At 39.0% G+C, this 13,460-nt stretch overlaps 2 protein-coding genes across 7 annotated transcripts in view; one reads left to right on the top strand and one right to left on the bottom strand.

Annotated features, from left to right (window-relative positions):
* Positions 1-258: 258 nt before the first annotated feature.
* LEAP2 (liver enriched antimicrobial peptide 2) lies at positions 259-11,720 on the top strand. Of its 2 annotated transcripts, none has more exons than XM_078451099.2 (3): positions 259-1,093; positions 1,316-1,455; positions 11,608-11,720. In XM_078451099.2, exons 1-3 carry the CDS (start codon positions 1,037-1,039, stop codon positions 11,639-11,641), a joined length of 231 nt encoding a protein of 76 aa, XP_078307225.1. In that variant the 5' UTR covers positions 259-1,036; the 3' UTR covers positions 11,642-11,720. The 2 variants fall into 2 exon arrangements, with proteins under 2 accessions (XP_078307225.1, XP_060492138.1); XM_060636155.3 differs by lacking the exon at positions 11,608-11,720 and adding an exon at positions 1,747-2,032 and having other exon boundaries at positions 272-1,093.
* Positions 2,659-13,460, bottom strand: part of AFF4 (ALF transcription elongation factor 4) — a 98,665-nt gene continuing 87,863 nt past the window's right edge. For all 5 annotated transcript variants that reach the window (XM_078451074.2, XM_078451082.2, XM_060636151.3 and 2 more), the window contains 3 exons: positions 13,250-13,293; positions 11,589-11,809; positions 2,659-8,452 (listed from right to left, as the gene is read on the bottom strand). In XM_078451074.2, coding sequence (XP_078307200.1) covers positions 8,325-8,452; positions 11,589-11,809; positions 13,250-13,293 — 393 coding nt within the window. In that variant the 3' untranslated portion in view covers positions 2,659-8,324. The remainder of the gene's footprint in view (positions 8,453-11,588; positions 11,810-13,249; positions 13,294-13,460) is intronic.

The following is a 13,460-nucleotide window of genomic DNA, read 5'->3' as shown; positions in this document are numbered from 1 at the left end:
CTTTCCCCCACATTTATCAAAATGCCCATGTCATTTAAGGAGTACCCATAACACCTCATGACTTAGGTACACACACTTTCTTGTTCTAGCAATCTGCAGCTGTTCCTACGGAAGCTGATGGACGTTTTGTGCTTTGGCAATATCTCAGCCCTAGGCCTGCTCCCCTGAGGCTGCTAGAAGGCTATGCTCTGCAGATGATCCCAGTCACCTACTGGGCAGAAAGCCTGTAATTCCAGGATTGCTGTCATATGTCACCACCATCAAGCAATCCCACTGATTTAGGACCTAGGATGCTAAGAACTCATTCACATTTTTAAAAACAAAACCACCTATACTCATTCATTCTATTCACCCATAGTTCAAGTAAGTCCCACATCAGTCTTGATTGCCCTTCCCCTGGGAAAAGGCAGGTAGGCCAGACTTTGAACTTGCCACAGCTGGGTCCATTCTTCTAGTGGGACGATCTGGAGCAGATAACTGGATGAGAGTCCATCTGTACAAAAGGGGGATCTGGGGCCACTGTTAGATCACATATGCTGAAGCAACTTCCCAAAGAAGGGAGCTAAGGGCCTTACCCAATTGCCTGCAACATGATAGACTGGTGCTTCTTTCCAAGTCTGAAAGGGATCAACACTATTTCTGAAGACCTCACTATTAGAATTTTATTTTGATTACGGTGACCTCACTGAGCTATTTTGGAATCAAAATGTGGCTAGGTGCCTGGTTTCCCTCAGTGGCTTCACGTGGCTTTCAAAGGGAAGGAGAGGGTGGTGCTTTTGGTAAAATGGGTAATAGCGTCCAAGCCAGTAACATAATCACTCAAAGTCCAAATGAGCGATCAGTAAATACAACGTGCCTGAAAGGCAGGCCTTGAGCACATTCCTCTGGTAGACATTAACTTATTACATCAACTGTGGTTGCAAATATAAACTTTGCCCCCATCTCACCTGGCAACCATAAAAGTGGTGAATTTCAGTCTATAAAAGGAAGTGGGAACTGCCCCCGGATTTCAGGCTCCAACAGCCTCCCTGTCAAGATGTGGCATCTCAAACTCTTTGCGGTGCTCATGATCTGCTTGCTGCTGTTGGACCAGGTAAGAAGTGGGTGTACAGGGATTGTGGTGGTGTGGAGGGGTGGGTGTGGCGGGGGGTGGGGGGTGGGGAATTGTAGACCGAACTTGAGAACCAGACTCAGCCCTTGAGGAAAAGTCCCTCTGCTCTGAGTCTACAGCATCCTGGCGGTGAGCATTCTCCCAAGGTGTGCAGAAAGGGGTCACCTCTTCCACGCCTGAGCTTTACTGGTCTTTGCCCTACAGGTAGATGGCTCTCCCATGCTGGAACCGAGTTCAATGAAGAGAAGGCCACGGAGAATGACTCCATTTTGGAGAGGGGTTTCCCTCAGGCCCATCGGATCCTCTTGCAGAGATGATTCTGAGTGTATCACGAGGCTGTGCAGGTAACTCCAAAAACTTGGGAGAAGGGCAGAGGACAGAAGAGCACACACACAGATCTAAGAATAAAACTGGGAGAGGCGACTGCCTGGGCTGTAGCCGGGAGCTCCATGGAGAATCCCTCAGGACTTGAGAACCAAGAACAGCTCAACAAAGTTAGCATGAAAGGTGGTGCCTTTCCTTTCTGCAGTCTATCCTGAGGTTAGATAGAGCCAGGAGAGGAAGGAAACACAGAAGACATGTCTCTGGGCACTGCTAAACCTTTGTCTTAAAAACCACCTTTTCTTTTCCTTAAGAAAAAGACGCTGTTCCCTAAGTGTGGCCCAGGAATGACGTACACACCGGGGGAAAAGAGGACAGCATTCACCTACAACAATGCTCCATTCTATGGAATACTGATGAACTGCATTTTGGCTGGAGACACTTAAGTGAAGCAATTTTGTGTTTTTAATATTTAAAGACAGATATATGCTTTAAACTGGTCTCCATTTCTTCTTAGAATGTTATGTAGATAAGCTTAACTAAACTTGTCAATTTAGAGTTTATTTTTCTATGTATACTATTAAACGTCTCAAACTGAAATTTTCAGTCTCAAATTCAAGTTTTTGAGGGGAAAAAGGATTCATTTTGTATGCTACAGAAAAACCCCAACATTGCCTAGTAACAGACTACTCAATCTGGAAAGGACAGTGAAAGTGAACATGTAAGAAATAAAGAACACAATGGCAGGCTGCAAGAGAAAAGTTTCATAGGAGCCAGAGGATCAGCCTTGGCAAGTTCACAAGCTGTGGCCCTGGATCCCGGCCCTTTGCTCCAGGTCAGAACTCTTCAGCAAGGCCTCAGACATGGGCAGTGTCAGCACTTACTGCCCGATGATGGGCCCAAGTCTGTCTATGACTGAAAAGGAGGCAGAACTGGAAGAAGAAAATCTAGTTTAATAAAACGATAAAACCCAAGCCCCCAAGAACAGCAGAAAAGACTTTTCTGAGTTCTACTGGAGCAGGGTGAACTGTGATCTACGCAAAAGGATGCATGGCCAGCAAGTTCAGAATTTCTGTCATCAGAAAAGGAGAGCCGGACTAGGGGACCGACTCTTCAAGCAGAGAAGCAGTAGACACTAAGCTACAAAAGAGAAATTACATGAAAAGGCAGAGTAAGAGTTGAAGAAGTTTAAAGAGCACAGTGTTTATAAACTTTAATACAGAAAATCTATTTGATATTTATTAAACTTAGTTTCTCCAGCTATGGTTTGGCATTATACAAAGCATCTTAATGACACAGTAGAGTTAAAAAGATCTTTACAAATTGAAATGTGATACCCTTGTCTCCAAATATTTTAATTGCCATAAATTTGTTTAAAAATACACATTAAACGCATGTTTGACACTCTAAACTTTCTATAATCTCAATACCACAAAATACATATAATATACTATACAGATGTGGAAAAATCTAGTTAGTATATAATACTTTGCTCACCATTAACAGCTTTATTATGTGAAATGCACATACTTAGAAATCCTAGCTTTTGAGCCCCAAAGTACCTCTGAAATTTTAATGTATTGCAACAAATAAAAATCACAGTATATAATTGAAATTTTGGTTGAAAATGTCAGATGCCTAAATATTTTGGATAAAAGAAATGTAAAACAAAGATTTGGATCATGTACAAAACAAAGGCATCCTATCAGACACTAACAGTACCTTTCTGCAAAATCAACAAGGCTTTTTATCAGCGGCATTGCTTCCCCTCCAAAACCCTCCCCAAATATCAAACCGTTATTCACCAAATAATTTTAATGTCAAATAAGATAAAAGGATTCAATAAATATATAAGCATTTCCATCCTCCATATACAAAATTTCTTAAAACCATTCAAAACGGAGGCTAGATAGAAATTTTCATAACCGTGCTAACCAACCTACCTCACATCTGGTCCTCAAAAGTAGTGCCTTTTTAGGCACTGCCATCCGGGCCAGCTCTGTTGGTGAGCCCCGCCCCCCCCCCCCCCCCCCAAACCCCAGTACTGTTGAACGCTCATGTCAGTGATTTGCCAGGTGTGTGCATAAAGTTTTAAAAGGGGGACACTTCTTGAACAGTAACAACAAACTCAACAGTATGGATAACCATGGCATTGATTTGAAAGGCAGCATTTCCAAACATATTTTCCAGAGAGGAACATAGCCAGTAGAAAATTCCAGTGGTTGAAAGCTGAAAAGAAACCCCACGTGGAAACAGTAACAGGTCAAAAACTGCATATTACTAGAATTTCTGGGTGGGAGCTTTTTTTTCCATGCTCATTTAGGAAGCTTTTTTGTTTGCTTCTTTTTAAGAATGGCAATTTATGCTTAGCTGAGCAATGGTGGCAAGGAGAGGTCAATGCTGACATTCCAAAAGTCAACTTCATTATGTGATGATTACTTTAGGCTGCTATTTTAGGATGCTTAAAGATCTGTAAGACTCGGTTTAGACTTAACTCTAATGCCATATTCTGTAACCAGATTCCATCAAAAAGAAGAGATTTAGATATTCTTCTGTTGCTTTTCTAGAGCAGTGACTTTAATTAACCATATGGTTCAACTGAACAGAATCAGCATCCCCTTTACGTACTACTACTAACTTCCTTCCTGTCACTTGCCAGCCTGGTTCTAGGGTCTCGATGTCTAAACTGAATTTCTCCGTTACGGAGTATGTCAGAGACAAGCTCACAAAAAACATTGGCCTCTTGTCACTACATATTCCAAATAATTTGACACTTATCTCTATTTATTTTACTGAATAGCAACCTTAGATGTGCAATGTTATTTATTATTGGAAAAAAAGTCTGCCTCTCCAACATGTAAATACATGAAAACTGAAATGAAATCTGTGTTCCACATAACTAGGGAATATGAGTTATAGGAGTCTACATGAACATGAAATGCTTTGCTTCTGGATTTACTTAGGTTTAAAAAAAATCATCACAATCTGCCTAAAACAGTCATTCCCATCAGATGTTCCTGGGACCCAGAGGCAAACTCCTATAATTCAAAATACATAATGAGGCCATTTTGTTCAATTAGCAACTGGAAAATTAAAATCCTTCCCACCCTGTAAGAGCCCTTATTATACTACAGAAGGGCTCAAATATATTCTCAAAGTTAATTTACTACAAATCATAGTAATTAAGCTTTAACAATCTAAAAGGAATACACATTGCACTCTTGAACATTAATATTCAAGGTGTCAACAAGAAAGTGTCTTAGATCAATTTAATAAATAATGTGGAAATAGTTGCACTAAGCTAAAGTACTAAACACACACATTTTTGACAAACTAATTTCATGTTTTCATACATACATACATATATATAAAGTGTGTATGTGTACATAATTTTAAAATCCAAAGTTGCATACCCTTACGCCTAGGAAGAGTGCACAGTGTACCTCTCCTCTACACAATCAGGCATCACTGACTGGAGCAACCACTGGCTGCTCCGAAACTCCAGAGTGCTGCGAGCCTCCAGAACCAGAACTTTCATTTAGAACAGGTGCCTTTTGTAGGCTCTTGCTTCACAATGCAAGCTCACTCAGTGAATATAATTTCCCAAAGTTTCTGTCATTAAGTACAAAATGATGCTTGTCTGATCTAGCTGATTAAACCTTTCTTTAAGAAAAAGAAAAAAACAACAATTAAAAACAACAACAACAGTGAATCTAATAAAGCCACAAGTGAATGCAAAGCGCAGCCCAGATGCCTATGGATCCACCAGTGCGAGAGCTACCTGGAGCACAGGCATGTTGTGGGCACGTGCACACATTACTCTACACTGCTTTTACGTTGGAGAATTAAATTCGTGATGGTCAAGATTCTCCACTCTTCAGCAACTATAGCTGAAGATTGATCTGAAGTACTCATTTCTTATAAAGTTAGTTCTTGGCTACTTGCCCAGGAAAAGGTGGCCCTGAGGCAAGAAATGGGCTGAATGCTCCCCAGCCAGACTGGCCCCGGGCTGGACTGTGGAAGCTTGAATCACCTGGAGGGGAGTGTTCCCCACAGCCCAGCCCAGGCTGGGCAAAACTACCATGTGACAACTTCATCCATTGTCCACTGGATGCCCGTGAAGAGTCCAATGGTGTAGGCTGCTGCCTCCTGGCATACAAGTGTGGTCTTAAAGAGCAGTCAATAGAGTTTTTTTTAAATAGTTGCTACTTCTATAATTAACTATATATTAAGTACAAGTCTCAGACGAAGTAAGTTTTTAGCCACTTGTCAAATTCAGGTTTAAATGGTTACAGAACAGTGAAGACACCTATTGAGGAAGGAGGAACGGTGGCCTATAAAGGAGTCCAAAGTCTGTGCTGGAGCAGATGAAGACACAGACAACTTTGGAGGAGATGGACACAGAGGGAAGGGAGTGGTGTTTCCACAGACTATTACATTAAAAATTCAATTATTTAGGATACGATTTTGATCCACTGCCCATTACCACCTGGTGGGAAGAATCCCTCCACAATGAAAAGCTTGAAAAATTCATTCTCTAAGAATGAACAGTTTTACAGAGAGAGAATTAACTTAGAGCAGCACCAGAAAACATGCAGGAAACTATATTTTAACCAAGTATCAGTGTGACCCCAGAAACACTCCTGCTGCCTTTCAGGACACACAAGAGATTAGAACACACTGGAATTCAGAGGTACCCAGCTGGCTGCTGTTGCTGAAAAGTATAAACGCTCAGAGGACACTTAATCCCTTTCTAAGACATCACTGCAAATTAAGGAATCAGAGTAAGAGCAATCAGAGAAGGACAGGACATACAACTACTTGATTAACAGGGGTGAGTTTCTCAATAACTACCCTAGATCACTGAGAAGTCGTCCTCTTAAGGAAAACTGTTCCTAAAACATACTAAGATGAAGTCAGAAAGATTTCAGAGGCAACTTCTCTAAGGGAAAAAAGTTAAATTCAACCAAATTTCTAGATTCCGATCTTCAGCGACATGCAAAAACAACCCGAGGTACAAAACAGTTACAACGCTCTATAAATTTGAACCATAGGACAATGAGGGTTCACTAGCTTCAGAAATGAGTGTAAAAAAGACTCAAACACAGAGGACTCACTGCACCACTGGGCTTGGGAGATTTTCTATCCCGTCTTTCCCACTTCAAATCTTAGCAATCATCTGTAAATAGCAGGGCAATCCTTTTTTCTGATTGGATGGATTCATTTTTGGAATGGGGAAAAGGATAAACTATTTTTTGAAGCAGCATTACCCAACAGGTTAGACTAAGTCATGTACCAAAGCATTAGCTTTTCTGAAATAATTAATCTTTATGTGACCCTAAAGGAAGATTAAAAAGTAAAGAGAATTTAACATTATTACTGCTGAAGACCAACCACATGGGTGATCTGGTCCTAGTGTAAAACTTCATCTGTAAACAATCCATAAAGGTTTCATTCAAAGGTAAGATTTAAGGCACACCAGACATGATAGGGGTACGAAAGGGGGATGATAGACGGTACGTTTCTCGCTTTTAACGCCTATATGCACCTTACAGGGAAGGTACTCTGATACACAACTCTTACAGAGCTGGCTTCTTAAGCTCTACCCCTGCTCCCCTCCCCTTCCCAAGAGAGCTAACATTGAACTAAAATAGATACTTTTCTAGTGTGAATTTTCTGATCCCATCGGAAACACAAATCATTGGTGAGGGGGCCCTCATAATACAAAGGCAGTCAATACAAGACAAGTCTAAAAGGAGAACGTCATCTCTACCTCAGGCATTATAAACTGTAAGTTGTACAGCAAAAGCACACACAGCAAAGCTCCAGCCCATTCCTGCATTAGTCACTGCATGCTCCCATGAGAGCATCACAATCTAGTGTGGCAAAAACATTTTACAAATAAGAATTCTGAAGAGAGATTTAACCCTTCAAACACCATCACTGAAAGAGATACAGGCAACATCCCCCGGAGCTGGATCATTGTTTGTCCCTCAGTAACTTAACTCTGTTTCAAAACCGTCAAGTTATTAGCAACAAAAAAGAACACATGGTTTTAGCAAAATCCATGAAGTTCAAGATTGTCCTTTTATGAAACCCTTCACACGACATCCGTCTCCTAGAAAGTTTACCTGCCCTCTTTTGTAATGCATTAAATGCAAGCTATAGTCACCTTGTGATTGCTATAGTGTTATTAACACACATTCACAGTTCCGGAAGTAATGCATACTGAATCAGACACATTTCATCTTCTCTCTGGAGAATGTCATCTTCTCATATTTAAATGATTTTCATGTGTAGAAGAATATCCTTAATACTAAGTATAAATTCTGCAAGAAAACTGTAGTTACGATTTAAAATAATATCAGGTAGTAGGTACAGAAAGAACACGTCCGCGTTTTAGATGAACCAACTCTTACTCTTAGAAGAGCTACCACAAAAAGACATTAGATAACAAAGCTCCCAAAAGTATATAAATAAAAATGCCTACATTAAACTTAGGCTAAATTTTCAACAGAGTAAATTCATAAGCAGAAATAATTAAGTTTTAAACTAGCCCCAATCTGGGAACTTAAAAAAATTAAAATAAATAGGATTTCAATTGATTAGTTATGAATTGCAGCTGGAATTTCAATCTTATTACAGATCACCAAAACCGTCTTAGCAATGTGCTGCAGATTTAAAAACATTTAAATAATTTTCCATATTGGGAATATTAAAGGGGTCAACTGACATCATGGCTTTGGGTTATAAATAACAACACACATGAACCAGGGAGGAAAAAACCATTCCTCATTCTTAGTGTCGACTAGGTGGCATGTTATGGCAGTTTTCCTTCGTGATGTGACACAGTGTTGTGGAGAAAATCAGAGGCAACGAGAATGTGTTCAGTTCAAGATATCAACTTGGCATCCTGGCGAAGCCAGTGCAGTCCCTGCCGGGTATATCGAACCAGGTCTGTCATGATGCTTGCATTAAAGATGAGAGGGCCCATCACTTTATCCAGTTCAGCAAAGAATTCTAGAAAACCAAAAAGAGTCATTAAATGATACACATGCTCTCCCCAAACACTGCTTTAAAAGTTTGGTCTAGACTATAAAACAGTATTCATAGGAAGTCAAAACAAAGATTCCCGCCTGCACTAAAATGATGACCGTCCACGTTTTAGAACAAACCATCCATCCCACAGTCTCTGTCTTTCAAGCTACATTATTTTCTCTAAGTCATGAAATGTTTCCAACAGACTGTATGGTTAGGCATTAAGTGTTATACATAAAAGCAGAATTCCACTAATGGAAATTATCAATTGCTAGTATGCAGTATACACTACTAAAATGGGGACCTAGTGCTACGATGTACTCAAAACAGTCTCTGTTTACTGTTTTTGTGTAACAAGCAAGTGGTACAAAAAAGGACAATGTTCTGTGCATGTTTCCCTGTAAGAGCTCCTGTGAGTTAGATATTTATGACAGCCTGTATCCAAACTTTCTGCTGCAATCATATACCATGCAACAGTGATAAACTAAATCCCATGTTTCAGACAGTATAGTTTAAAAATATAAGGGATGGAAATGAAAGGATTCTTCCTATGTGAACAAATACAGGTTGATGTGGATGTGAGGTGGGTGCAGAGGAGGACGGAACGAAAGTGTCCTAACATCTGATCCCGATGCAATTTTGGGAGAAGACAGAGAAGGATGCAGGACTCAGATGGTAAAGAGTTTTTATATGTGCAGAGAAAATGGGGTCATTCTCATGATGAAGACTGGGCCCTACTCAACACAAGACACAATCAAACAGTGAGGAAAAAAGGGTCTTCTTTATAGAATGCCACCTAAAAAATGCAGAAGGAATATCAGAAGACAGATTCCTATTTCCTAATGGAATAATAGATATAGATAATAACCATCAATGGATGTTAAAACAGAAGTAAAAGTTTGAGGGGCGCCTGGGTGGCTCAGTCGGTTAAGCATCCAACTTCAGCTCAAGTCATGATCTCATGGTTCGTGAGTTTGAGCCCTGTGCTGGGCTCTGTGCTGAAAGCTGAGAGCCTGGAGCCTGCTTCGGTTTCTGTGTCTCCCTTTCTCTTTGCCCTTCCCCCACTCACACTCTGTCTCTCTCTCAAAAATGAACAAACATTAAAGCAAATTAAAAAAAAAAAGTTAAAGTTTAATAGGGAATCTTACATCAAAATGAGGCTAAAACCACCTGAATTCAATCAATGGTCAAATCCTAATATCACTAAATAAGAGATAACCATTAATTACATGCCTCATAATATGCTGTAATATGCTATAATAGGAAATCAAGAGCACCACCTATGAAGTATTATCTAAAATAATGAACTTGAATCTAATCAAGTCTCAAGATGTAACTAATCAGTATGAAGGAAATATGGGGGACAGAGGAGCAAGCTAAATGATACCATGAGGAAGGAATCAGTCAAATCCAGAATATGTGTCATTGAGTCTTCAACATAAATGGCACAGTGCCCCACCTCCAAAAACACCAAAAAATAGAGGAGGGAGACTGATCAATGGATGTGTGGACTCTGTTGGAAACAAACAGAGCTGTCTTTAAAAAAAAAAAAAACAAAAACCCGCATATTTGCAACAAAAGGGAAACTGGATGGTAGACTAGGTATTAGGTGACAGAAAGGAAGTACTATTAATTTTGGTGACTGTGTTAAAGTGATCACGGTGATCATGTTTTTGAAAAGTCCTTATCACTCAAGGATGCATATACCAAAGTATGTTGGGGTGAAATGTTATAATATCTGTTGTTTGCTTTAAAATACTCCAGGGGCAAAGAAAAGCAGGAGTCAGAAAGAGATGGAGTAAGATTAGCAAAATACTGTATTGGTAAAGCTGAAGTTGAGTGCAAGGTGCACAGGGGTTCATTACATCATCCTCTTTCCTTTAGTCAGTATTTGAAAAGTACCAAGCAAAAAAGTAAAAATGAAAGAGGATTGAAAAAAGGAAAAATGAAGCTGGAAAACTGTTATCAGAGAGAAAAAATGTAAAAGAAAGCAGGAGTGACTTAATAAGAATTTTGGCTTTGTAACCTTTCCTGAGCAACACTGACAGTATTTAAAATTTTAAGAAAAAATTGGATTTTAAGAAACACAACTTCATGTTAGATGCTGGGGTTCCTCTTCTACCTTTCTCTTCCCATTATCCCTCTTTAGGGATAGGAATCGTTCATCTTCATCTGATTACCTGTTTATATAATAAATATTTAAATTCACTGTGACAGAAAGACACTTGACTGACTGATGGGAGTGTTGGTCTACAAAGGATCTACCTGAATAGTTGCCACACTTGCCATATTTGCTAATAAAAGCCATGAAAATATTATGGTGTTTATATAGTACTTTTCCCTAGTATTTTATTATTATGTCTTAAATTTAAAATCCAGTAGAGTTAACATACACTATTATATTAATTTCAGGGTACAATATGGTGATTCTTCCCTAGGACCTTTAAATATGTTATAATTCTCAATGTTCTTAGTTTGGGACATAACAAACATAAGGTACAAAGTCTCAAATAACCTAAAACTGAATAATGCCAGAAAATAATTTATTTTATAGTCTCTTTTACCATGTAAGTTTTTCAACAGACCTAAAAATCCAGTATGAATGTGTTTTTTTTTTTTTTAAGTTTTATTTATTTTTCTTTTAGTAATTTCTACACCCAACACAGGGCTCAAACTCATGACCCTGAAGACCAAGAATTGCATGCTCCTGTGACTGGGCCAGCCAGGAGCTGCCAAATGTGCTTTCTTACATATTAACTATCTCCTGTGTACAAAATGTCTGCATGTAATCCTACACCTAAGTCAAACTTACTGTCACCCATCCTAACAGCATATATTTTTATTACTTTTATAACTGGCGCTGTCCTTAATGTGCCAAAACAAAGGCCTATTTGTCTTAGACCAAAAACTGTTTGTAGTTTAGTCTGTGTCACCAGTACAGTGAAAGGTATTTTCTCTCCAAATTCAGTACATTCAGTATGATTGGTAAGCAATGGTCATTATCATCAACTCTCGATTGCATAATAAACTAAATGCGGATCAGACACTTATTTGACTGGATCATAAAATCTCTCTTTGACAATTTCATCCTTCAAAGTCTCTCCATTGACCTGCCTACCTTTTTGCTCTTTGGAAAGCTGCTCGGCTTGGTCCCAAATTTCGGTGGCATAGAGGAAGTTGGACGTAACCTGAACATAGCTGGCTGCCATCTGGTGGATCCTCTGTGGAATGGTCACCGAAGAACCACTTGCTGAAGCACTACTGGCCCCAGAAGAATAATTTCCTGAATTGCCTGGCGACAGCTTTGGAGATACAGGGGAAGGCATCCCAACAGCTTTGCTACACACAGAGAAACAGGAAGCTTATTCGTATGAATATGGTGAATGTGATGAAACCAATGTTCTACTGGCTCTTCTTCCATGAAAGCTTTTAAAATTTAAAGATTCTTTTAAACTAGAAGAGTTCCCAGAGAAGTACAATTCCTTCTAAGTAAGTACTTAGCTCACTAAAGCCCATGGTGAATCAGCCTATCTAGACTCTTTGTTTTAATAAATGTAATAAATAATAAATCCCACCTTTTGACGGAAAAGAAGGGAGGAGGTCACACACCTTGTTAGTAGCACTTCAAAGACTTAGAAGTTAGATCACCTCACTCCCAGCTCAACACACTTTCCATCTATTCTGGCACATAATAGGTACTTTTCTAGTTGTTTTATAGAAAGTTGGGTGGAATTTGCAATTTAACACAAGAAAATTGTGGTAGTAGAGAGGAACATCTTATTTTGAACTCCATTTCAGGTATTTTCCTAGTTTAAACAAGTTATTCAAAGCTGACAAAGAGGTACAGATTTCTCAATCAACTGCAATTATTTCAAGCTTCCTGTCAATTAAATCTTTCTCAGGAAACACATGTTGAACTCTGACAGGTACATTTCAGCAGTACTAAAATTTGTGGAAATGCCAAAGACCGTTAAAAAAAAAAAGGAAAATCAAACAAAAGTTGGGGGGGGGAAGCTATTTGTTAAGAATATTTTTATCTTCACTTTTAGCACTAGAAATTTGATTAAGAAAATACACAAGGGCAAAGACAGAAAGTCAGTTAAGATAAAAATAATAACTAAGTAGATAAACTTACACACAAAAAAAGCTTTCATGGCAATTTGCCTCCTTTTGGTGGGGGTGACACAGGAAGGGAGGAAAAGTCACAATAATCCCATCGTGATAAAAACCCAAGTAGGTGTGGAAATTAAACTATGAGAAGGACTGAGGTGCTATTAAAAAAACTCAAGATGGGGCGCCTGGGTGGCTTGGTCGGTTAAGCGTCCGACTTCGGCTCAGGTCATGATCTCACGGTCTGTGAGTTCGAGCCCCGCGTCGGGCTCTGTGCTGACAGCTCAGAGCCTGGAGCCTGTTTCCGATTCTGTGTCTCCCTCTCTCTCTGCCCCTCCCCTGTTCATGCTCTGTCTCTCTCTGTCTCAAAAATAAATAAACGTTAAAAAAAAAAAAAATTAAAAAAAAACAAAACTCAAGATTTCTCCAGGTGAAATATCCCCTTCTCTACTCTTTCTAAGATTATGCTCATTACCATATTTTCAACTTAGTAAAAATAAACAGAAAAATGAAAACTTTAAAAAATACTTTATTAGAAATAGTTGTAATTTTTAAAGAATTGTCATCTTTCCATTTTTGGAAATTAGACCTTACCACCCATTCCACTTTTACAAACAAAAATAAATAATTGTGTCACAAAAAATACTTTATAGAATAAAATTTACCTACCTTCCCAAGCCAGGTGATGGTGCTTGAGAATTATTGTAAGAATTCTGTGGAAAAAATAAAATGTATTTAATTAAAAAAAAAAAAAATCACACAACTTCTGAAGTACTACAGATATTCAAAAGCACTGGGCCAGAACTGACCTTAAGAATCTTTACAAATTTAAGAACCTAAAATGTAAGAGCAAGAGAGAGAATGTATGTGTGTGTAAATG

The sequence above is a fragment of the Panthera onca genome, chromosome A1 (genome assembly GCF_046562875.1).
Source record: "Panthera onca isolate mPanOnc1 chromosome A1, mPanOnc1 haplotype 2, whole genome shotgun sequence".
Classification (NCBI taxonomy): domain Eukaryota; kingdom Metazoa; phylum Chordata; class Mammalia; order Carnivora; family Felidae; genus Panthera; species Panthera onca.
This window is presented reverse-complemented; position numbering and strand designations above follow the sequence as displayed.